This window comes from Callospermophilus lateralis, chromosome 2 (assembly GCF_048772815.1).
Source record: "Callospermophilus lateralis isolate mCalLat2 chromosome 2, mCalLat2.hap1, whole genome shotgun sequence".
NCBI lineage: Eukaryota > Metazoa > Chordata > Mammalia > Rodentia > Sciuridae > Callospermophilus > Callospermophilus lateralis.
In genome coordinates, this window is record NC_135306.1 from 145,629,984 (window position 1) to 145,656,361 (window position 26,378).

Consider the following 26,378-nt stretch of genomic DNA (forward strand, 5'->3'; position numbering starts at 1 on the left):
GGCTGTTTGGGAGGAGGCACCAGCCCCTAGAACAAAGGAAGCTGGCTTTCTTAGCCCGAGAATTAGGGACCTTCCTCTGCTCTCCCTTTCCTTTTGGACAGTTGAGGTGGACACCCTGAGAAAGAACAGGAGACACAAAGGTGATTCCTCTTGAAATGGTGGGTTTTCCCACCCCTATCCCCATCTGCATAACGTGAGCTCAGGAGGGGAATGCATCTATGCCCAGAAAAGCTGTACTAGACGGTGCCTCAGAGCCGCAGGGTTATTTACAAAGAGAAAAATGTTGTTCAGAACTTTGATTTACGTTATCTATTTGAAAAGAAATGCTTTTACTCCTGCTTTCTCTTCTGAAGAGGCCCATCTGGGACTGATTCCCTTTATTATTTCTTTCTCTGGCGAGGCGTCATTACATAGTCCTGTGTTTATAATAGGGTTTTCTTGGGCCTTCCTCCTCCTCCTCCCCCTCCTCCCCCAGCTCTGTGCTAACTGTGTTTATAAAACATCAGCTAACAAGCTTACTTTTTTTCTCTCTCTTCCTTCTTCTGAAGTTTATTGCCCCGTATTTTTTAAAGCTTGAACTGAGCCAGCAGGACGCTTGGAAGGGGTGGGGGAGGGGCAGAAGAGAACAAACTTAGATCTTTTGCAGTGAAAAGTGAGACTGCTGAGTTCTTGGTCCTGAAGGTGTCTAATTGCTTGTGTGGTCACTGGAGCGTGGAACATTTGGGGGAATGGGTTGTGTCTGCAGCCTAGTCATGCAGGCCTCATCATTTCATTAATGGGCTAAGCTTCTGCTAGGAATCCTGGCTCAAATGGCAAGCTCTGCAGTGGGAAGGGGAAAAAATGTAACTGTGAATATGCCTTCTAAGAAGAAACTAAGTCAGACCCTCTTCTAAACCAAGTCAGCCCACCTCCCTATGAGTGTTACCCTCTCCTCCATCCTGTGCTCCCACCCCTGGTCTGCTGGTTCTTCCCAGGTCATGCACAGCTCCCTGTGAAATAACTAATGCTCAGATGTTGTCCTAGCACGATGGGAGGAAGGCAGCTTTGGCTCCATCCTGGGGTTGCTACCACCCCAAAGGCCCAGAAAGGGGCAGATCTAGTCTTCCCATGACCTCTGTGGCAGAGCATGGTTGTGGCATAGATAATGGCCCTCAGTTTAGGATCAACAGAGCACAGGGACAGCATCCATCCTGCTGGACCACTGCCAGTCCATCAAGGATCCCTGGAGCTGCTCCCTTCCGGCCTTGCAAGCCTCTTTCTAACCCCCCTCTTGCCCTATACTCGCTTTACCCAGTTGACCTGCAGAGATGAAGGCCTCTCCTCAGTTCCTCCTGGTCTTTGTTCTCTGCTGGGAGCGTGGGATTCACTTTGCTGGTTCCTGGGTCCCTTCAGACTCATTGCAACAGGGCAAGAACAGGACTGTGATGCCAAGAGCCTCCTGCTACACTGGACACCCTCTTGGCCTGCTCTCTAACAGTGTAGATTTATAGGTTCCACCTGGAGGGTGCCCTGGGATTCTCAGAGGCCACATGAACCCGAAGCTGAGGTCCAGCCCTCACAGAATGGGAAATACCTGTATAGGCCTCAGGGTAGGAATTGCTGAGTAGTTTCCTGTCAAATTGGAAAACTCTCTGGATCTAGGGAATTATCAGAGTAACCTAATGGGCCAGAATAATCCTTCTGAGGTTCTGAGATCTGAGGCAGGTCATGAGAATTTATCACTGTCATTATTTCATTATTTGTAATTACTAGGAACTCCAACAGGTCATGTTTTAGCCATTACTAAGTGGTGTCCAGAGACTGCAAGGGAAGAGGGTCTTTGCCTTCATTTAGCTTTATTAATTCTCCACATTGCCTATTTCTTTCGAGTTTTGTTTTGAATTCTATTTTTTAAACCACTTCCTGCATTTATGTAAGTATATATGCAGTATGCAGTCTTGAAATGAGTAAGATTGTAACAGAAAATAGCAAGAGGCCTAGACCTTGAAAGAATGATTCCAGTGGAACTTCCTGTGTACTGCAGTGTGATCTTGGGCAAGCTATTTAGCTTCTCTATGCTTCAGCAGTTTAAAGCTACTTAGTTTATACAAGTCCTTTCAAGTCCTCAGTGTCATTTGGACCTTACAGCAACCTGAGAGGTGTGTATTTTTACCATGCCTGCTTTTAGTTGGGAAGATCAGAGCAGGTATGTCCCTTGATGATGGACATAGAACCAGTTCATTTTTCCCCTAATCCTTGACTCTTAGTCCTCAGAGGCCAGATGCTAGATTCTTTCCGTTGCAGTGTAGGACTTCCTCAGGAGCTCCTGGAAGGAGGAAGTGAGTACTGGAAACCCTCTAATCCCCAGCAGCTCTGTGTTGGGTCCCTACCAGGACACGTGTCCTCTCTGTCACAAAATGAGTAGAATCCCCTTCCTCCCTAGAGCAAAAGGCAGACCTAACAACTTTTTATGGGCCAACGTCCTTGATCAATTCTGTCTTCACCCTGCTACCTTTTGTACTCTCCTCCTGAACTGGAACCACAGAGGTCGATTCTCTAACCCTTCTGCTTTCCCTATGCAGTGATTTGTGGAAGATCAGGGTCTCTTTTGATTTTGGTAGAGCCCTTAATAGACATATCATTGGCTTCAGAAACAGAAAGACATACCTTCAAATTCTTTTCTGAATGTGGAGAAATTGGAATCCTTGAACATTATTGGGAGAAATCTAAAATATTAGAATTACTGTAGAAAACAGTGTGTTGGTTCCTCAAAAAATTAAAAATCTAACTACCATATGATCCAGAAATTTCTCTTCTGGGGATATGCTCAAACAAAATGAAAGCAGGAACTCAAAGAGATAGCGTTCATAGCCTATTATTCACAGTGGCTAAAAGGTGGAAGCAACCCACATGGATGAATTGATAGACCAAATGTAGCACATATAGGGTGATAGAATATTATCAAGCCTTAAAAAGCAAAGAAATTCAGACACACACCGCAACAGTGGTGAACCTCAACAACATATCAAGTGAAATAAATCAATAAAAGATAAATACCATATGATATCACTTGCATGAGATACCTGGCGTAGCCAAATTCAGAGACAGAAAGTAGCATGGTGGTTGCCAGGGGCTGAGGGAAAAGAGAAATATGGATTTATTTAATGAGTACAGAGCTTCTTTTTTATGAGATAAAAAATGTTCTGGAGATGGCTGGTGGTTAGTAGTTGCAGAACAATGTGAATGTCCTTAATTCCACTGAACTGCACGTTTAACAATGATTAAAGTGGTAAGTCTAGTCTTATATTTTGCCACAATTTTAAAAAATGGGGAAAAAATTTATCTTTGGCATGATTTAGCTATGTGACCTAACATAAATTTGTTACCCCTCCGAGCCTGTTTTCCTCATGTGTTCCTTATTGGGTTATTGAGAGAACTGAATCTGATAGTGTAGATAAAGTACTTAATATAGTGCAGACACAAAGCAGGTGACCCACAATACTAGTCTTCCTTCCCTTTCCCCTTTCCCCTTTTCTGCATCTGCCTCTTGAAACCCCTTGCCTTGGGGCCCCTGCCTTGTAAGGGCTGCTGGCTGGGAGCTGTAGCTTTCTAGCTCACCCACCACAGAGGAGAAGCTGCGCAAAGTCAGCATTTGTAATCTTAAATACTCGATCAAATGTCACCTTCAGGCAAGCCCCAAGAATTTGGGGGAGATTATGAAATCAAATAGGATTTAGTTGCAAAAATAATTCTTGTTTAAATTAAGGAATTTATTTTAATTTCATGCTCACATAAATAAAATTGCATTATAAAGTAGTAAACAGCAAAAGTTTGTTGTATAGAGTTGTTGAGAACCTCATAGGTGCTGAGCACTATTCTAGGAGGTGAGAATCAGAAATGAACAAAGCACAATCTTGTCCTCTATCCTTGCGATTATTATGGACAATGCGGGGAAGGGGGTGTCATTGGGTGCTATATTGATGCTTGATATGAGGTTATACTTGGTCCATCTCCTAAACCAAGAGGTAGAATTTGTGTCCAAACTTCACAGTTGAGGAAACAGCCTCGAAGAGGTAAATGGTCCGTTACTGAGAGTTGGAGACTCAGCTTTGCTAAAGTACTGCTCTTTACCACAAGAGGCATCTCCATGGGACATGGTGTCCTTCTAGCTGCGCATTTGCTGACAGAACCCTCAACCTTGCTGCAAGATGCTTATTTGTGTCCCCTCTCCTCCTCATCACAGTGGACTGCATGGACCCCACGTGTTCAGGCCGCGGTGTCTGCGTGAGAGGCGAGTGCCACTGCTCTGTGGGATGGGGAGGCACCAACTGCGAGACACCCAGGGCCACCTGCTTGGACCAGTGCTCAGGCCATGGGACCTTCCTCCCAGACACCGGGCTTTGCAGCTGTGACCCAAGCTGGACTGGACATGACTGTTCTATTGGTAAATGTGGGAAGAAGGGGCACAGGGTGTGGGTGGAGGGAGGGGCTTCCCACTATGATATGTTACCCATTCTTAGATGGGCAGAAGTTTCAAAAATCACAATTGTTTCTTCCACAGAGGTGAATTTGAGATTCAAAACAGTATTCTTTTTTTTTTTTTATCAATATTAGCAATAGTACCTGTAATTCTAGATATGTTTCTTAGAGATCCTTCTCTCACATAGGACTATTTTCCTTGGGCAAGGCTGTAGGAAAGTTCCTAGACAAGAGCCATGGGGAAAGGGGTAAGAGTGGCCCCTGCCCCAGCTGCACACACTTTGGTTTCACCCATTTCCCAGAGTAAAGTCTAAGCTCATGGTGGGTTTTAGGGTTCTCTGTGATCTGGCCCCCACCTGCCTTTGGTCAGATGCTCAACTAGATGGTAAGTTCCATGCGTGCAGCATGAACATACCTGTTCATGACTAAGCCCTGGGACTCAGCACGGGCCTGACCCATTCATCAGAAATACTGATGAATGAATGAATGATTTAAGCCAGGATTGAATGTACTCTTGATTGCAGTTTCTGGCTCCCCACAGAATTTATACATGTCAAGTTCAAAGGGTAATGCTGTTGGCATCCTTCTGTTATAAGTGCTGTGATTTATAGACTCTTCCAAAGAGGATTAAGTAAGAACATACATGATTCACTTACCATAGTATTGGTACATAATAAGTTGAGTCCACATCCAATATCACACTTAACCCACATAAAATCCCTGTGAGAAAGGAATCCTCATCCCTATTTAACCAATTTACATGACACTTTAACCAGTGAATACTTATTGAGCACCTATTTGTGCCCCAGGTACTTTTCTAATCAGAGAGGATAAAGATCCTAGGACATCCCTACCTTCTCAGAGCTTGCATTCTGGGAAGAGTAGAGGGGAGACCACAAACAAACAAAGAAAGAAAAATAAAGTGATAAAGAAGCTCAGGCTCAGAGAATTTTTAAGTAATCCTGCCCCAGGACACTCAGCTAGAGAGTGATAGCATCTCCAACTAGGCTCTTCTGCTCTAAATCACCTTCCTCACCACTCCACACTGTTAAAACAATGTGAGGCTTAAATTAGCTCATTATGTTGTGGATTAACAGTTCTGGTTGTTATCTGGAAAGATGGCTGAGACCTTTGGCGTTCACACCTTTGGAATACTTTGAATCGCCTTTCCCCATTGAATGGAGAACTGACATTCAGTAACAGTCTAAATTGGACTTTTATCCTTGTTTGCAAAGCTCACATAAAGACATGATTGTGAGCACAGATGTGCAGAGTCTCAGAAATAATTCTTTTTATATAGCTCTGTTTATGGCAATATAATAAATGATCCTCTTAAAGCTACGCTGGCTTGTATAGTTCATTATATGGCCACAAAGCTAATTTATGATAGGTCTATAACTGTGACTTGCACCGTTAATCCCTAATGAAATTCCACAGTTTTGGAGGAGGCAGGTATAACTTTGGGTGATATTTTGAAGTATTCTTTAGTTTAGTCCTGTGAAAGGAGATGACAGAACCATTGGAGGGACTCTGAGTAGAACTGTTGAATTATTTGAATTGAATTGTTTCTCAATCCTGAGTACTGCCTTCCCCATAGCTGTGGCTCACGTGAAGGCAGAGAACTCTGCGGGGAGAAGAGGCCCTGAGTCAGACAGACCCAGGTTCAAATCCCAGCCCTACCACTTCATAGTTGTAACTTTGGGTAAGTCACTTTACCCCTCAAAGCTAAAAAATGGAGATAACTATAGTATCTACCTTCCAGGGTCACTGTGACAATTATTCAAAACAATGCAAAGGAGAGTTGAGCATGCTACTCAGCCCATGATGTGGGCTCCATAAATGTTATCTATTTTTATGATCTTGATTAACACAGCCATCAGTGGAAGCACTGGATATTAACAGAAACATTTGATAATATGAAACAAGATAAGACATGCCTTTCAGAAATGCAAATTATAATTTTTCAGTCTCCAATCTTTAACTGACTAAATGGTGTCATGATTGTTGCAAGGCCAGGAATTTAAAGGACAGCTTCAAGTTATTGACCCCCTTCACAGTAGTAGTAAAATTTGGGGTTTTGTTGAGTGACTGATAGCATACACCAAACTACGACACACAGAAGCACACTCCACAACCACACCACCATGGCCATGTGAGGAAGGATGGCAAGTGTGGTATCATCCATGCTGGGAAGCTCCATGACTTACCAAAGGCATGCTGGTGAGTGAGGAAGGGGAGTCCGACCCAGTCCAGGGCTCTAAGTCAAGCCTGCTTCCTGTCACCCAGGTGGAAGGATAATGAGAGCATTTCAAGTGTTCTCCTCTTATCTCAACCACCTAGGCATCACCTACTTTTGGGTCCAACCCTAGTTCTGCCTCTGTGTGGCATTGGCAGGCTTAACGTCTCTTGACTTTAGTTTCCATATCTGAAAAATGGGGGTAATAGCACCCATCTCAGCAATTATGTGATTGTTAAATTACATCATTTTTGTACACACATAGAACAGTGTCTGCCATGTAACATGCACTTTTATATCTCTTTCTACCTCCATTCCAAGAACACTTTCACCAAATGGAAGGTATTTTAAAACTAGTGAGTCTTTGCCATGAAGCCAAGCAAGAGCTGCCTCATTGTCTGGATGCAAGGGCAGCCAAGAGACCATCTTTATGTTCAAAGAGGTACTAATGGAGCAGGCTCAGGTCTCATTTCAGAAGACTTGCTCCCCACTCCTTGAGCATCTTCAGTAGGTATCTTACCCTCTCCAACCCTCAGTTTCTTCCCACTTGCCTTATAAAACTGTTGTGGGGATTGGGAGAGAAAATACAGGTGAAATGGCTACCCCAGTACCTCACACAGCTCAGACACTGGACAAGCAGAAACTCTATTCATGTTATTTATTCTGTGTGCTGTCTGGCATGCCCAGAACTTTCATCAGTCTCTGCACACCAGCAGACATGTCCTAAGTGGTCCTCCCAACATCAGGGTCCACTGTGGGTTGGCAAAGCTAGACTCCTGCTGGCCACCACCCACTAGGAAGGAGGACTGTCTCTTCCCTGAGATGAGTGTCTTGCTGCTGTTCAGCACCAGGAACAGGATTTAATGAAGGCAGCTTAAATCCACATGCCCTGTGTTCCACAGCCAGCCTGTAATGAAATGTGAGCTGACAAGTTCCTCAGCACTTTGGTGAGGTTTGTGGAAACAGTGAAGGCAGATTTTATACAGTGTTTACTTGGGTCCCTGGTTCCTGGCAGCCTGGTTTCCAGTCTCATCTCAGAAACTGTTCCTTAAATCCAGCCTGTTAATATGGTCCTCCACCCTGACAGGCAGCATGAGATAATTGTGAACAGATTCCTGTGACCCAGAAGATGCTGTATCCCACCCATCAGCCCCAGGGCACCTCTGTCCTTAACTTTGGGCCCTAAGGGAATCTGCTTCCCAAATTGTTTGGGATGATGAGGTCAGCAGGGAAGGTGACCCTGCTGTCATGTAGATAGGAAAGGTTGGAGAGGGGAAATGACTTGCCCAAAATGATTGGCTTACAGCTGCAGAGTTGAATCCAGGGCAGACCTTTGTCTCAATCCTCAGCTCTTACCTCAAACCCTTTCCATCCAAGGAGGCTTCCTTGTCAGTAATCATCTCTTCTTCCTGATAAGCCACAGGATGGAGTGCTAATTAAAGAGCCACCTATTTCTTTGTGCTCACCACATACCAGCCCTGAACTATGTGTTTTACAATCATTATCCTGGTTAAGGTTTCTAAGAGCCCTGTGAAGGTAATGTCACTAGCATTCTCATTTTCTAGATGAAGAAACTTGAAGCTCAAAAGTGGTGTTACTTTCCAGCACCTACCCCACCTTGTTAGTAAGTGGCAGAGTCCAGATTCAAACCAGATGTGGCTCCAAGGTCTTTCCTAAGTGTGTTAATCGGCTTTCTGTCACTGTGACAAAATACCTGAGATAATCAAAAAGAGGAAAGGTTTGTTTGGTCTCATAGTTTTATTGATTCCAGTCCATGGTCAGTTAGTCCCATCACATTGGGCCTTGTAGCATGGCAATATGTCATGGTGGGAGCACATGGTAGAGAAAACTGCTCACCTCATGGTGGCCATGAAATGAAAGAGAAAAAAAGAGGAATGGCTGGGGTCCCAATACAATTTCAAGGGCATGCATCCAATGACCTAACTGTCTTCCACTAGGCCCCACCTCCTACAGGGTCAGATGCTTCCCAGTAATGCCAAGGGCTGGGGATCCAACCTTCAACACATGGCCTTTGGGAGACATTCAAGACCCAGACTGCAGTGCTGACACCACGGTGATCTGAGCAGTCGGGTCCCTCTAGAACTGAGCTGTGAGCTCCATGAGGTCAGAGTCTGTCCACATCCTGAGCACAGGGCCAAACATGCATTAGATTCTCAGTGACTATTGCATGAATGACCCAAGACCTAACCAGTGAACGGGCAAAAAGAGGAAAGAGAGCCCACTGGGAACACAGAAAAGGGAGGTGTTGCAATTGAAACTCTGCCTGGGAAGATTCAGCACACCACTGGACAGACAGCCGTCCTCTCTCAGGACCCCCTCCCCCACACGGAGAACCCTTCCTTGCCACCCCACACAATCTTCAAGAAAACCAAGCCTCTGGCTCCTTCTCTGCCACTTTCCAAACCTCACTTCTATTAGTCTCAGTCGCAGTGCCAGCCAGCCAGAGCTCCTCCTGAACTAGCACCACACCACTGCCCCTTCTTCACCCCAGGGAGCAGCCTGCTGGGCTAGATGCATCATCAGCCTGTGCTTCAAGGCACAGCTCAGCAGCTTTTGGCTCCACCTACCCCAAGGGCTATGGTTGGCCATTCTTCCCCTTGGCACAGAGCTGCCTTAGAAAGGGAGGAAATTTAACCTCTTTGAGATGGTCCTTAGAATTGGAAAAGCCTACCTGTCCTTCAGAACCTAATGGCTTCATAAGAAGGTTGCAGGCTCTGTGACATTCTCCAGGGTACCATTTGAAAGGCCAGTCCTTAGACTTATCATTTGCTCCTCCATAGGATAATTTTGGGGGGGGGTCTTTATTCCCACCCTCTCCCATTGCCTCTGTTCTCAGCTTCATAAATTCATTCCTAATTTCCACTGCTCTGAGTCTTGTCTCCCATAAATGGCTTTTATTTGAAAGGAGCCTCTCACTACATTTTATTCCTTTGGGTTGCTGGCGCACAGAAGCAGCGCATGGCAGAGAGCCTGCCTGTAAAATGCTCTTGCTGGTGGTTTATGATTCTTATCATTTCATTGCACTTGAGCTTCATGGAATAACAGGTGGAGATGTTTTAGAGATACAGTGGCATTGGTTTGGAGGTAGCATGTGCCCTCAGTAAGAATCACATGAGATTTGGAGTAGGACCAGGCTAGATTGTCAAGACTCGGCTGATCCGTGGAGTATAGCTAATGATACCTGCCTTGCAGGGCTGTTTTCCAAATTAGCTTTAATATGTATGCATAAAATGCTTAGCATGGTGGCTGGCATTCAGTAAGCACTTACTAAATGAAGTATGAGTGTATATATTTTTCAGAATGCATGATTAGGTCTAAATTAGCCAAACAGTGTGAGATGCTAACAAATTTGAGTTTGAGGGCAGTTTACAGTGTGAAAGTTCAGAGCCAGAGGCCTGGATCTGAGTCAATGTTAAAACAATTTGTTTTCTCTTTCAGAGGCTCAGTGTCCTTGTTGCTTCTGAGTCTTTCTACCATCCCCTTCCCCCAGCCCCCAACACTGGTCCTTGACTCTAGACCAAGAGTCATTAATATGCTGACACATTTACCCCAAACAACTAGGTCAGTGGCCCACAGCACAAGGGCCACACTGTATTAGCAGCAGCCTTCTCTCAGGACAGTGAGTTTCCTGAGCTCAGTGCCAGCAGAGTTCAGCCCCCTCAGAGAGAGACCTGGAGTAGTTCCAGACCTGCACATACCCCCACAGCTACGCACATTTGTTTCACACAATCACTGAGCCTTTCTGGCCTCCTCTAGGTGCTGAGCACTGTTCAAGGCACCAAGGATCAGAGAGCCCCAGAGTCTGTTCACGAAGTGGAATGCCCAAGCTCGAAGCCTGGTGTGCATACAGTAGTGATTAGGAGCCTAGGAGAGGAGTCTGGGGAGGTCCTCACTAAGGAGACATGGGAGCCACACTGTGAAAGGGAACTGAAGGGATGCTTGTTGGTGGCAAGGAGGGCAAGGCATTGCAGGCTGAGGGGTAGCATGTGCAGAAGCAAGAGAGCCCTGTGAGCATGCCATCTGTTGATAAAGACATATCTTATCTGACTAGAAAGTAGGAGCCCTGAGTCAGTAGTAGAAAATCAGGTCAGAATATATGCAATGCAAATCACGGAGCCCACCCAAATGTCTTAATAAATAAAACTCTTAAATTCACAGCTTTTTCCGTGAACATTGACTATTTCCCTCCCAGATTCTACATCAGGACTCTCTCTTTGGCTCTTTCAGCTCAACCTCTGGTGTAGGCTCTACCTTAACTTAGGGAGACATTCCAGAATTCAAACTCATATCCTCTGAGTTTTCAGTTCCATCTCTATTACTCTCTTTCTCTACCAAAAAGAAAAGTGAAACCTCAAAGCATAAATGATAACAATAATGATTAGATGAATAGGGATCTGAACAGCTGTGTTATTAAATTAATTCACAATTGACAGCAAAATGAACCAAATGCTTAAAAAATAAATAAATAAACTGAAAGTAGCAGCAGGGTTAAAAAAAAATTAAAGCTCTAAACATAGCCGTTGAATTAATGCTAACTTTTGAGAATGGTAATTCAATTTTATTTACAAGGCAAAATATAATTACATTTAAATTTGAGGGAACAGAATTTAATTCTTATTAATGACAGAAAGACTGAGTGAGATGCTTTAATGCCAGAGAAATTGTCTTATGTTCATGGATGGGAGAGAAAATTAGATTCAGCATTGAGCATTCTCCCCTGTTACAAGTCTCATTTGTGTAGCCAGAATTGTTCCATCTCTGAGAAGCACCACGTTCTCAGCCCAGAAAGCACAGCACCGACATCCAATTAAACATCAAAAGGAAACGATCAGGCTGGGCTATTTCTGTATAGGTATGGTACAGGACAGGAATCTCAAGGTTAGAATTTCACCCGAGAAATAATATCCAGTGAGACTTGACATTTCCTGTGCCCCTTCCCAGCAGCAAGTGACAGCCTAAAAACCAAAGTTCAGAATAATAAATATCTGAGACATTAACGCTGCCACAGTGAGGGAAGGGGAGTGCTGGAGGGAAGCAGGAAGAGCTCTCCAGTTGTCTGGAAAGTAGCGTAGACGTTTAGACACAATGAGATGGTCAGTTCCTAGCATTTAATCAAACACTGGAAAATTGGGCCCAGACAGGCATACTGCTAAGTACTGCCAGAGTTAAAGGTTGATAAACCAGGAGTTGGCAGCTTTTTAATTTAGTGGAATTTCCCCCGACAGCCCTGGAACATTTTCTATCAGAATTGGAGCTCTTCAGTATGTAAATATAAGTCCTCCTGAAATTGGGCTTCAGAATCAGGTCTCTGTTTGGATGTCCAAGCTGATACTTATATTCTCTCTCTCTCTACTTGTCTTCTGAATCAAACTACTGTTATGATAACTTGTAATTTTAAAAAATAACTGTTCCTTGAAAGGAAATTTTACATTGTACAGAACTCCTTCATATATATGCATCAGAATTTATTCAGACAACAAATACATAAGCCTCTGACATGGCAGGGAGTATTGTTCCCAAGAAATCAGGATCTAGAGAATTTGGGTGACTTTCTCAAAAACACTTTGGGGAATCAAAAGTTCAAATCCAGGCTTCTCTGGGTTCATAGTATATTCCCTGCACAACTCTGTCACTGGCTGCTACCAAGGTTCACACTGAACCTGGCAGTGAATTAGGTATCAGGTGTACCGGGTACCACTTCATATAGTAACACTGCCAGGAATCATGCAAATGGAATCATGACCCTGGTGTGCTTCATAGTACTCCCGGAGTTCAGGAAACAGACTAGTTACTTTTAATTGGGGTGATCCAGGTGGCTTCTTGGAGGACATGGGACTTCAGATGGGTGTTGGAGGTTGGCTATGAGTAGGCACAGATAGAGGGAGGAAGCAAGCACTTTGCAGCAAAGACTTGCAACATGTACAGAGCTGAGACAGATCAAGGGCATCTCCTGGGAATTTTTAGTAGTGCAATGTGGCTTATCTTAGCATATCTATGGCAGTAGTGAGGGGGAAGAGGTAAGGAAAGCTAACAGGTATCAGAACCTGAATGATATAAAAGAGTTTAGGTTTATCTGTCATTGGAAACCTCCAAGAAGTTTTAAGTGGAGGTCCAACTTGGCAGTTTGGTCTTAGAAAGTTTACTCTAACATCAGCATGCAGTTTAGTTGCCTGGAGACATCCTGGTGCAAGTGTCCAGGAAAGAGTTAGATAGATGAGCTCATAGCTGGGTGGAGAAATGAGCCTTTTACCAAAGGATATCAGGTCAGAGATCTTTTGGAAGAGGACATTGTCTACCTTCATTTCACCCATTTGGACCCTTTTAGTGAGTTGGGTTCCACCTGTGGCCAAGGATGCACATCCCAGTCATGTTCTTTGGCTCCTTTGCTCACCAGGCCTTTCCTGGCTTGTTATCCTGCAGAGTCAGACCCTGTTTGGAGGCCTCCTCCCAAATAGGTTTGAACTCCTCTAATCAGGAAGCCTGATACCCTCCAATTAAGATGAATAACAGGTTTACTGCTTCTTGCGATAGGTACTTTGTAAAGGCTTAAAATTCTAGTCCTGGAGGAATAGGTGTGGAGACCTGCTCTGCACCAGCACACTGGAATTCACTTTTCTGCCTGGTTTGAAAGCTCTCTAAGCTCCTTGAATGAGGTGAAAGGCCATGTGCTTCCCAAGGCTCATTAGCTTTGTGCCATCTCCATCTGCAGAACAGAGCCATGACTTGGAGCAGCGCTGGCTCTCGGGTGATAGGAGGGGAAGTTGAAAAGCACAAGAGAGTGGCTTGGGTTTGGCCTCAATGTCTAGAGGACACTAATTACAGTAAGGAAGTCAGACTCAGGCTGCTTTTTTGCACCTTCTTCCTTGTCTTCCTAAAACCTGCACTGGGACTAAAAAACTATTGGCCTAAGTTAGTGAAGGAAGGATCAGGGGGTGACTTACTCGAGAGAATGCTGGCCTGTTCAAAATACGATCTCCTTTAGGAGAGAAAATTAACATATAATCAGCCTACTGCTCACTGGTGTGGTGACCAGCTTTGTGTTCATTTACATGCATGGGAAGACTTGAGTTCCTTGTGGCTACGAGTAATTTCATATCATCTCTGCATTCCCAGCCTGCATCTAGGGATATCTGGCACATAGTAGGTACACACACTCTCGATAGATATGTAGATATATAGAGATATATACACAATAATTCAGACCTTGGAAGTAACACAGCCCCGCAGAAGTAACACAGCATTTATCTGTGACCTTGAGAGTCACAGAGGAGCAACTGGAGCCAGCCAGCCATCAGGGCCTCTACTTCTACTGCTGACTACCTCTGTGATAGTGCTGGGGATTGAACCAAAGGTCTCATGCATGTTAGACAAATGTTCTACCACTCAGCTATACCCCAGCCCTTTTTATGTTTTATTTATCCTGAGACAGTCTTGCTAAGTTGCCCAGGCTGGTCTCAAACTTGTGATTCTGCCTCAGCCTCCCAAGGAGTTGGTATTACAAGTGTGCACCACTGTGCCAGGTTTCTCAATACACTGAAAAATCAATTTTAAAATTCTAGTAGCTGGGGTACTATTGTCACCATTTTACAGATGACATAGATGAGGCACAAAGGTGGGCAGCATTTGTCTCACGTTGCAGAAGTAGCAGATCAGACTCTTGAATCCAGCTTGCCTGACTCCAAGGCCTCTGCTCTGTGTAAAGTCACAGAACATTGAGTAATCACATGGCATACTCTGCCCCCTATCACTGGAATTTGGGACCACATAGATACATGTGTGAGCCTCACTGGGGAGTGCAGAGAATAATTTGTGATAGCAGGATCCTGGAGGCAACACAGATAGACTAATAATCCTGAGAAAGAATGATCTTCATAGAAGTCTTTGTGAAGGTGAACCCCTTGTGGCTGAGATAAGGCTTCAGGGAGGAGGTGTTATTGTAGCCAGAACTGGAAGCACACTTAGACTTGAACATGTGAAGATGAAGCAGAGGAGGGCCTAGACCATGGAAACTGCACATGCAGAAGCACAGAGGAGGGGCCAAAAATACATAAATGTCTCTTGTAGCCATTGCCTAGTTGGTCCCCTACAGGACTGTTTTTATAAGGTAGCTAGCAAGTTCTTTTTCAAGTACTGACATGTGTGTCACTGTGTGGCATAGAACAAGGCACTTCCTCTTCTGGGTCCTAGTTTTGCTGTCTAACATTGCTCCACCACAAAATCTACTCTTCTAAGTTCTCGTCTTTTTTACTCTTGGTCCTATAACCACATAACACAGATCTCCTGACCCATCTCTGATCTTACAGTTAGGCTTCTGATCTTGGCTAAGCCACATCCCATCATGCTCAAGATCTTTAACCTTTCCTGGGCCCTCCCAATGCAGTTCTTCTCATACTCCAAGAGCCCTCACTCTTGGTCCCCAAATGAGCTATTTCAGTGTCTACAGCTATTCACCAGGCCACTGCTCACAGATATTCCTTCCTCCTACCTCACTGAGAACATTGAGAGCATTAGTCAAATACTTTCCTATTATTATGGATGGTTCCCTACACAGCCCATGCCCACATATCTCTCTGCCTGTGTTCCCTTGCCCAGGGGATGAACTGCCCTGTAAGCCTGTCTTGCCAATTATGCTTTGGGTCCAGTGTTTGCCAACTTGTTAAGAGGCATCTCAGTGGAACATCATCCCTTGCTTTCCCCATGTTTTCAAACCCTCCCTTCCCTGGCTCTTTCCAGCATATAAACATGAAATAGTTGCCATATAATAGATGTTTACTCCGTGAAAGATGTATGTGACACTAGACACATTGCATAACATTTATTTAACCTGTACGTGAGCCTAATATTTGATATCTATATACTGTTTTGCAGATGAGAAAGCTGAGGCACAGAGAGATGAAGTAACTTGCTCAGGTCACATGTTGGATAGATGGATAGATGGATGGATGGATGGATGGATGGATGGATGAATGGATGGATGTTTAGTTAAATGGCCTGGTGACTGGATAACCAGTTAGATGATCAGGCAGTTAGGTGGAGGGACAGACAGATGGATAGATAAACAGAGAAACAAAGAAAAGGAGAAGTTCTTAATCCAACAGAGATTCAGTTGGGGTGAGGAAGCAGACTCAGACTCTGATTTTAGAAATTGTGTAGTCTAACTGTGGCAATGATCTAATTTACAATTAACAGTCAGGGAACCACTGTCAGATTACATCAGGTTTTACCTCAACCTGATCCCACAATTCACAAACCAAAAACCTGTATTAGTATAATCACCTTTTATTCTAGCTAAGTACCTTTGAGCATTTCTCCAAGCAGTCTCCTTGACTCCAGTACAGGAGTGCAAGTAGCCTTACAGGACTGCTAAGAAGCAGGAATGAGGTAACGTTTCTGTGCCATCAACAACAGTTCTGCAACGTTGTGGAAATTTCATTTCTTTCTTATTTTTGCCTTAAGTGCTAGGTAGATTGACTTGAATTTTAAGACTACCAGGATTTTAGAGAAATCCCTCAAGTGGGCAGTAACTCAGATGAACTAGTGATAAAACAGAAAATCCAAGCAGAATTCATCTTAAATTGTCAAACTCACTATTAAAATTTCTTAAGGTCACTCTCCAAATCTCAATTCCTAAGCAAAATAGAAATATTTGACTTATCAAATTTGACTTACAAACAGACTTCCCAAGAGGTCACATGGGGCCCAGACTCTGTTCCCACATCCCCAGAATTTTAAAAACATCTTCATCTGCATCCATTCCTTGTTCAGCAGAAAGTGTGCAGAACCATGGGTGGGGTCCCTACCACTCCCTATTTGGGGCAATTTTGAGCATCTTTCCAAGTAGAAAAAAATTTTATGGGAAAATTATGTGTAAGTCTCTCCCTTTAGGGGAAAGACACAGCTTCCCCTACCAGCTATTTTAATGAACAGGATTGTAAAATAAGTCCAGACAAATTAAAACATAGCCATGATAGGTCCCAGGCTTCATCTGGGCTTGTATGTGGATTAGAGTTTAATAAGAGAAGCCCGGGGCAGCTTCTCCCTTACGTATACACTTTGGGGCATAATTACCAATAGCCAAATCTTAGATCTTTTCTTTGCCCTCTTCACCTCTTCCTCATATGTTCACCTCCCTCAAGGAAAGACAACAGGTGCAGTTTGGGCATTGGCACAAAGGAAGATGTTTCTGAGGATAAGGACTGAGACCTTTTACAATCACAACTCAGAAGATGAGTGTCTAAGAAGGTTAGGTGCAAAGAAATCTGAGCCTCTATAAGAATATATTTGACAAAATAACTTGTGTGCACTATGACAGTGAGTCAAGCCAACAAACATACACTTCTTTCATGGAACTTTTTTTTTTCCCAATTATTTATTCTTTCAACAAACATCTGTAGAAAGCCATGCTGTGCCATGCCTGGTGCTAGTGCTCAGGAAACCAAGATGGATAAAAGCTAGACTCTGCTGTCAGGTGGGATTCTAGTCTAGAAAAAAGATACACAAGTGAGATGGGAAAGAGATTGCTTGGGCAAGGGAAAGTGCTTGGGTTTGACTTCCTACAAGAAAAGAGTTAATGTGTCAGGCATGGTGGCATGCACCTGTAATCCCAGCATCTAAGAAGAATGAGACAGGGGTATCATGAGTTCAAAGCCAGCCTCAGAAACTTAGTAAGGCCCTGAGCAACTCAGTAAGATCCTTTCTCTAAATAAAATACAATAAGGCTGGGGATGTGGCTCAGTGGTTAAGTGCCCTGGTTCAATCCCTGGTATCCCCCTACTCCTACCTCCTCCCACCCCACCCCCCCCAAAAAAAATAAGAAAGAAGGAAGGAAAAAGAAAAGAGATAATGTGTTCTTGAGTCTAGTTGGGTCATCTTCAAGACCCTGTTATAGTTCAGGCAAGGAATGAGAAATTTAGGACAGTTGGAGATCATCACCTGATTTCAAGAAAAATATCATCCTACACATACAAATGGCTTCTACCTAGCTTTTAATAGTCTTGACAATGGTGCCATCCAGGTGACCAGAACAAGAGCTTCATACCCAAATATTGAGGTTACTATTAGAAAAGCAAATATTTGGCTCATCCGGAAGCTGATCCTCTGTTAGGGAGCATGGAGCTCTGCTGATAAAGTATGTCTTAGGGCTTCATCAACCAGTCATACATGCAATATAGTTTACATAGAGCTTCTTACACATACCTCTTCCTTTAATTATCACCATCCACCCTATAGGAGGGAGATAATTATTACTCTCTCCATTTAAGAAGTGAAGAATTATAGCTCAGAGAGATTAAGTAATTTTCCCAAGAACCCATAGCAGGGAAACTAGGGAGTCAGTCTACCCTACAGCCAGTATACTCCCTACTACCTCCACAGATACCTGCCAGGCCCCAGACCTTCAGCATTCAATCAGAAAGCTTGGATTTTGATCATATGAAAGTCAGCCGGCAATTATCAAATGTTCTTGTATTGGATGTGTTTCCAAAGTCAGAATTCGCATCTGATCTTCAGCCTTCAATCTAGTCTACTTATCACTGCTTCTCATTTCCATTTTTTATAAAAACGTGTCTGTGAAATTTATTATATTCTGATCACACACCAGGCACTAGGCTAGACTCTTCACTTTGGCTCACATTTGCTCATGTAGTTCGGTAGATTTAGGTCATGTTCATCTGTCATGTCAGACCTAAACTCCTTGAGGTCGTCCCCACTTGTATCCTCAGTGCCAAACAACCCTCTAGAGTGAGCCATGTTGTCTCAATTTACAAAGAAGGAAACATGAGACTTAGGAACTGCAACCCAAATTTCACCAAGGCCCATTTCTATGATGTAAAAGGCATATGAGCTGTCAAAGCACATTCTGTAACATCATCCTGTTTGGATCTCACCAACTACTCTGTGAAGTTACATCTGCTTTAATGTCAAAGCAGAATCTGAGAAGGCAAAAATAGAGCTATTCCTTTATTTCAGGAACAAAAATAATAAATCAAAGTATTTGGGAGAATAAATAACAAATAGGGACTAAACCTGAGGACAGATGATAAAGTAGCAGCATAGGTTTCTGCTTCCATCATGTATCAGTGGGTCTCTTCCACTCAAACTGGCCCCTCTGCAAAGGAGAACCCGAGCGCTCCCAGGCTGCGTTACCATCAGTTAGCACCCAATAAACATCAAGGTCGCCAGTTCAGGCCCCTTCCATTAAAATGTGTAAGAGCTCACAACCCAGCTTGTAAAGGGCTGTTGGAGGGTGCCCAGCCACTGAGCAGCTTTAGCTTCGGGCCAGGAGAGCATGTCTAGTGTCAACTAGCAAGGAAATGGAATGTTTGGATGATCAGACCCACAGTCTCCAGACGCAAAGAGTGAGATCAAGTGTCTGGGAAACTCCGTGTGGAGGATCCCATTTCATCTCATATATATCCAGGGTCTAACTGGATGTAACAAAAAAAGAGGCAGCGAGGCCAGAAGTGGGTGGGAGGAATCTGCTGGAATAAACCAGGAGTTTCCCCTAAAGAAAAGCTTCCCTGGAGGATATAGGATATAGTTGGTTGTTGTTGTTGTTGTTTCCTTATTCTGAGGCTGTTTTCTTATTTGTAGAATGCCTGTCTTGCAATTCTGTGTTGCTTAAGGATGGTCAAAACAAGGAGAACACACAGACACCTACATGACCTTGTAGAATGTCCTTCTCCCATCTGGGTCTTGGTATCCTCACCTCTAAGAAGGATAGCAGCCAAATGTTCTCATAACATCCTCATGATATTTAAGTGAGAAATTGTATGTGAAATATGCTTCTTAAACTGTAAAACGTGATCTAAGTGTTAACTAAGCCAAAAATGGCCTTCCCACACATTACCTCATTTGATCCAACACCAAGTCTGTAAAATCTGTGAAGTGGGAATTATTGTCCCCATTTTATAGAAATAGAAGTTGAAGGTTTGATGGATTGCATAACATGCAACTTGCAGATTATTCAGCCAATCAGTGGCAAAGACATGGGTAGACTCCAGATCTGTGGTTTTAATCCATTGCATATATGCCAAATGGTAGAGATAATGGCTATAGGTTATTGGGATGGCTACAGATTATTTGGATAATCTTTGGAATGCCAATATCAGTTTGTGGTTTATTTGGACAAAGACATCCTGGGAGACAGATTGTATCTACTGACCTCTGTATTCGAGTACAAAGTACAGGCTCTGGCACATAGTAGGCATGTGTGGAAGATTAGTAGAAGGATAAATAAGTCAGTATGAATTTATTGAGACCTACAATATATCAGGTACCAAGTGCCCTCTGAAATGGGTGCTGTTATCGTCCCTCCCCATTTTATGGAGGAATCAAATGAGGCTAAGAACCATAGGGTAGGAGGTCAGGTAACTGGCTGAACTGAGATTTGGAATTATATCTGATTGCAAGTCTTACTCTCCTTTGTCCACACTACCTTTAGATTAATTAGTAAAGGAATGTTGTAAGGTCTTCCCTCCATATCCACAGGTTCTGTATCCATTCAACCAACTATAGGTTGAAAATATTCCAAAAAATTTTTTCATCTGTACTGAACTTATTTTTCTCATTATTATTCCCTAAGTAATATAATCTGACAACTATTTACATAGCACTTATATTGTATTTGGCATGACAAATAATCTAGGGATGACTTAAAATATACAGGAGGATTATAAAGGTTAAATACACATACTTTGCCATTTTATAAAATGGACTTGAGAATCCATGGATTTGGGTATTCAGGGGGGTCCTGAAATTAATCCCCCATGGATATTGAGGCTCATGGGGCAGCTATGCCTGTTAGGTAAGACCTGATATCCCACAGGTAAGTCCAGGGCAAGGCCTACCTCTTCTGTTCTCGGTCCCCATCAACTCCATATCCCTGCTGCCTAAAAACATGTCCACTTTGGCGCCAGCAGCCTGTCCCTCTCCTGGCTTGGTGAATAGAAGTACTGTTTGCTGTTTACTTTCACACCATAAACTACCACTGGGAAAAGTGCTGAGTAAACCCAAGCAAAGCCCAAGTTGTTCTTCTCCCCGGGGCTCTTGGGAAAGCTCCAGCCCTGAACCTAGACCCAGCCTCCGAGTCATCAGGAGATCATTGTCCTTCAGTGGTGTGCAGAAAAGGTGGGAGTTCCAGATGGGATCTAGGGAGGCCTGAGGACTGGAGATTGTCATTATTTATCTCTAGGAAAGGCTACGATGTTGTCTACACTTGATCTCAGCCAAGAGGCTGAGAAGTGTTGCCTAAAACATTGTCTGAAAGGAGCTTGAACAACGATCTAGATGGGCTGCTAGGGGTAGTAACACTTGGCTCCACAGCCCCACCCTGGCATGGTACATTTTCTGGTGGATAGGTCACTTGGGAAAGGTAGACCTTGCTGGACTTTCAGCCAGGTTGAGCAGTGTGTATACAAATTATTTTTCATCCTCATGTGCCTGTCTCTCTGGGCAACAAAACTTAATTAAGGCTCTATTCTGTGCCAGGACTTGTGCTCGGTACCAGGGATAGAGGTGATCTGAGGAAGGAGAACCTAGTCCAAGCTTGTTCCTGGTCTGACAATGAGACAGTCACAAAAACAAAGAATTACTCTTAATGTGTAATATGGGATGAGAAGGAGCAAGAGAATAACCACAGGTTGACTCCCAGGTGACTTCTTGTCACCTGTGACAGGTGAGCCAAGCCTTGGGGGTAGAATTATATTATGTAACACAGTGAGTAATTGTATCATAGACTCCCACAAAGTTAAAGCCTGGAATCTTAAAAACCATCAGGCAGGTTACCCCCTGAAATAGATGAGGAAACTGATACCCAGACAGAAGTGACCTTCTCAGCAGATTAGTGGCTGAGCAGGATTTCACAAACCTCTTTGGACTCCCAGTCTTCAGGAAACCTTTCTTGAGTTAATCAGCCATTACCGTGATCTTTTGTATTGTGCACCTCACTGAGTGCTCACTGAAGCTTGGCTTGGTCATCAGGGGGCTGACCACAGTATCACACAGCACTTGTTCCCCTGGGCCAGAAGTTGTGGCTCAATAAAGTCAAAGAACCTGCACATAGTCACACAGCTCAGAAGCTCCTGAGCCTTGCATAGAATCCAGTTCTTTGGCTCCAATTCAGAGCTATCTCTGTCCCTCCTCCAGCAGCCTCTCTCTTTTCTCAGCAGATGAGAAATCAGATGTGTAGGAAGTACCTCCATTTTGCTTGCATAAGGACACACCATAAAGAGCATTTTTTTTTAATTTTGCAAACATTTTATCCATTGTCTTCAGGTTAGTAATGAAGGTCTGAGCCTCTGAAATCTAATTTTGTTTTCTTTCCTTTTTCAAAAGCAACTAAAACATTAGCAGTTTCTACACCAGCAATGTCACTTGGAAGGGAGTAATGGGCAAAGGCACAGATGCCAGTTCACTTAGTTTAAAAGAAATTTAAAGTGTCAGGATTTTCACATGAATGTGAAGACTATTGGGCCGCGAAGCATCCGGGTCTCCATCAGAGCCCTGGCAGAGCGCATCCATGGACACGGTTGCTCAGCCTATTTCCTAAAGAGCACTTACGTTTTGGAAGCCTTCACGACCTCTGCCTGCAAGAAGCATGAAGTAGTTGCTGGCCGGAAGCCCGAGGGGCTTGTGAATCAGGCCCTGTGTGCTCCGCACCACTGCACAGACGGGCCTTTGTGAAGGAACAGGCGGCTCCACTCTGGCCCTCAAGTGCTCCCCATACCCCGCCAGCTGTTTGCTTTGAGTCTAAAAGCCCATTTAGATGGAGCTTGGATTTAGGGGGAGGAAGCAGCAAGCCAAGGACAGAGAATAAACTGCAGGTTTTGGACAACAACCCGGAGTATGCCCATGGGGTGGAGGATCCAGCCTCCCCTCACCCCCATTTCAGTTAGAGTCAGAGCTGCTGTGAAACACGGGCCCCAGAACTCTGCACATGCCCCAGCCAGACCCACAAGCTCTTTACTTGGTGACCGGGACTCCTCCTCACTTTGTTTTCACACATAACCAGTTTTTAATTAAATTTGACTTTTTCTCACATCTGTTCACAAGGCCAGTCCCCCTTGGAAGTGGCAAGCACAAAGGCGGAGACTGGCTGGCAGCAGGAAAAGCAAATAGAGCAGAGCCCTCTGTCCCTCCTGTCCTGGTGGGGAAACAACGCAGGGCAGGCTTCGGCCCAGGGCATTGTTGTGGTCCTGAGGCCATTGTCTACGGAGATTAGTCTCCCAAGCCTCTGGAATCACTCACAGAAGCCTAGTAGGTAACCAAGTGTGATCCTGTCCCCAGCAGTGACTTGCTCAGTAGTTGTTTCTTTCTCTCCTCCTCCCACCTTCTGCCTACAGAGATCTGTGCTGCCGACTGTGGTGGCCATGGCGTCTGCGTGGGGGGCACCTGTCGCTGCGAGGATGGCTGGATGGGGGCAGCGTGTGACCAGCGAGCCTGCCACCCACGCTGTGCCGAGCATGGGACCTGCCGCGACGGCAAGTGCGAGTGCAGTCCCGGGTGGAACGGCGAGCACTGCACCATCGGTACGGCGCCCAGGATACCTGGTCTGGGTCTGCAGGACACCTTTGTCTGTGGGGTCACTAGCCTGGGTCCCCATTGCATGTGGGAAGGGGTCAAAAGTCCTTTCATCTGATGACATTATGACTGGCTTTTCCTAGATGTCAATTGGATTTAAATTCACAGTGTGGTGTTTTCAACCTTAGTCTTCCGAGTTTCTATTTCCAGGTCCCACTTAGCTGGTTAGCACACCTTGCTGTTTAGCCCTTTCCAGGTGAAAGGCTCAGTTTCCTCACCTGTGGGATGGGGAGAAGAATGCAGGTAAAGAGAGCCGCACAAGCCTGCACGCAGTGGAGCAGTCCATACACATAGCCATGGATATCAGCTTCACTGTCTCTGAGTTTCCACTCTAGCTGGCCTCGGAGGCTCCCCAACAGGCCTGGAACCCTGGGGAGGCTCTCCACAGGACCCAGGCCACATCTGCATTTCCCCTCTGCTGCCCTCAGCATCCATCCTGTCTGCATCTGTCTCCTTTCTCCTCTCTTGGGGTCTCCTCAGCACCCGCCCCCGCTGCAGCAGCACTGTTAGCAGCTTTAAAAACAAGCTCATCTCCCCGTTGCCTTTCCTCTCTCTGCCTTTCCTGCTGGTTTTGTTGATTTTAAACACAGCCAGACGTTTTGCTTGGTTTATTATCCTGGAATGAACACTCACCAAAAGCTCTTTATTGAATCAACTGGTTTGTGTGTGTTTTAACTTTTTCCCCTTCCATTTTTTCAAAAGGAAGGGTCTGTAATCAGATGGTGAGCATGTGGCTTGAGAAAGCAGGATTCCAGGTGCTTCTCCAGCTTGGAGGAGACCTCTTGGGTCTTAGAGAAACTCTTAAGCTTTCAAGGGACAAAGAATTTTAAGCAAAAGGAGCTAACTCTTCTCTTTTAGGGTTTTCTGTTTTGTTTTGTTTTGTTTTGCCATTCCTTCATACCCTTGGTCCTTGCCCCGATGAAATCACTGAGTTAATAAGTAGCTATGGAACACCTTACACTTAATTAATAATAATGGCTTCTAATTTTCAAATATGTACACTGTGTCAAGCATTGTGCTAAAGATTTTAACTGCATTACTTTATACTTCTTATAAAGCGAAGAAGTATGGATCATTTCCTCTGTTTCAGGACCTGAGTCTAAAGGTCATGTATCTTTTAAAGAGGTAGATCAGGAATTTGCAGCTTGATTTCCTCCTCAGCAGCTGTTTGAAATTCTTGCACCACAAAGGCCAGGTTTTCCATGGTAGCATCCAGTGCATGTCCTTCCCAAGGCTGTGCCTTCTTCTTATTTGAGTGCACTGGAGTCCCTCACCTAATCTGCCCAGCCCTCGCTCCTCCACAGTGGCAGCAGTCTTCCTGCTCTTCCACAGCCAAAGATAGCATGTCATCTCACTGTCCACTCCTTGATGGCTTCTTTGTGTTAATGTCCTGGAAACCCCTTAATGAGATATGGCCTAGTCCCTCCCCGGGGCCTTCTTCTTTAAACTCCGCTTCCCACTCTCTTCTGCCTTTCTGCATGACAGAGGTCAGTCTGACATTTCAGTCTCACAGCCCAGAAGATGGCCCATTCTGTTCAAAAAGAAATCAGAGCCCAAGGATAGCGTATTCTGTTTTCTATCACTTGCTTACAGAATCCTCCGCTTGCCTTTCCAATCTCCAAAAAGTTTATAAATGTTAGACTTTTATAAGATAAAACATCTCAGCTGAGTCCAATAACTAGGGACTGAGGGAAATTCTCCCTTAGTCCAGTCACAGATGATTCATGGCAGGCCTCGTGGGCAGGCTGCGCTACATCAAATGGTTTGTGGATATTCATCAGCCTGGCTTTAAGAAGGTCCCATTTATTTTGATGCCAAGAAGTCAAACTGTCCTCTCTACCTCCCTTGCTCACCCTGTTGTCACTCTTTAAGAACAGATTCCTCCTCGGAGTTGCAGATGTTTTTTTTTTTCCCCTCCAGATAAGAAATACATCAAGGTAAATGTGCATGATAGAAGAGGAAGGTTGACAGTCCTAAATACCAGAAAAATGTCATAGGACATTGGAGAAGTAATGGACTAGTCACAGTGGTGCAGATGAAAGGACTTTGGCTCAGAATTCTATTACCCTTCATTGTGTGGTGGGCATTTTCTTTGTCCTTGTCTGATTTTCCTGCATGGCAGCCTTCTCTCTGTGGGTCTGTGCCGTGGCCACCTGCATCCCCATGGGAAACCCAACACCCTGGTGCTGGAGGAACACTTCAGTGACCTTGCAGGATATAAGGGATGGGGGGAAATTCAGAGAAATAGTAGTGGGTGCCTTCCTTTTCCTGTTGAGATAGAAATGAGAAGAACGCTCTTTTAATCTTTGTGGTAACAAGGACTATTTTCTTATGTTTCCAAGAAAATTCACTCATGCAAGGGTGATTTAAGAAAAGAAAAAAATCTGCTGATGTGAAAAGTTAGAATTTTAAAGTGTTAAATGTTCTCTCGTTATCAGATTTCATTATTATGCAATGGGTCATTATCATGCAGCAAGTTCCAATGCTGCAATGTAGTCATAGTTTTTACCCACACCAGAGAACTAGGACATTGGCTCAGAGTCCTCCATGCAATGGAAGAAGAGTGGAGGGTCTCTTTACGCACTGCTGCCCTCCATGAACAGGAAGAATGAGCCGATTACCTTACAGCAGGAATGAAGAACTCAAAAGAAAAAGATGAAGCTGGGCTCCCTATGACCAATCCCCAGTCTGAGAAGCTTTTTACCCCAGTGACATTTCCCAGAGCAGATTATTACAGTAGGAATTAAATATCTGCTTGATTTTTCTCAGAAGAGGTTGGTTTTCATAATAAGAGAGAACTTGATAGTGGCATCATCTTTAATGACAGATTTTAGGTGGGTTTTTTTGTTGTTGTTGTTTGTTGTTGTTGTTTTTTCAAACAGCAAGACCGTTCACACTGAAACCTAATGCCTTGTGTTAGGAATTACTGTCTATTTGCATCTGGAAGAAAGGTCTTTGGTGAAAGCACTGTGGGAAAACCACATGGTGGCTTAGGGATCAGTTTCTCTCCCAGTGCAGGTGCATCACAGAATGGGGTGGCCACAGGCATGTCCAGGGGTGAGGAATGCCAGCCCTCTCCACCACC

At 44.3% G+C, this 26,378-nt stretch overlaps 1 protein-coding gene across 7 annotated transcripts in view; it reads left to right on the forward strand.

The window, feature by feature from the left end:
- Tenm4 (teneurin transmembrane protein 4) overlaps nt 1–26,378 on the forward strand; it is a 768,485-nt gene that overhangs the window by 634,320 nt on the left and 107,787 nt on the right. For all 7 annotated transcript variants that reach the window (XM_076846576.2, XM_077108835.1, XM_076846577.2 and 4 more), the window contains 2 exons: nt 4,223–4,423; nt 23,056–23,241. In XM_076846576.2, coding sequence (XP_076702691.1) covers nt 4,223–4,423; nt 23,056–23,241 — 387 coding nt within the window. The remainder of the gene's footprint in view (nt 1–4,222; nt 4,424–23,055; nt 23,242–26,378) is intronic.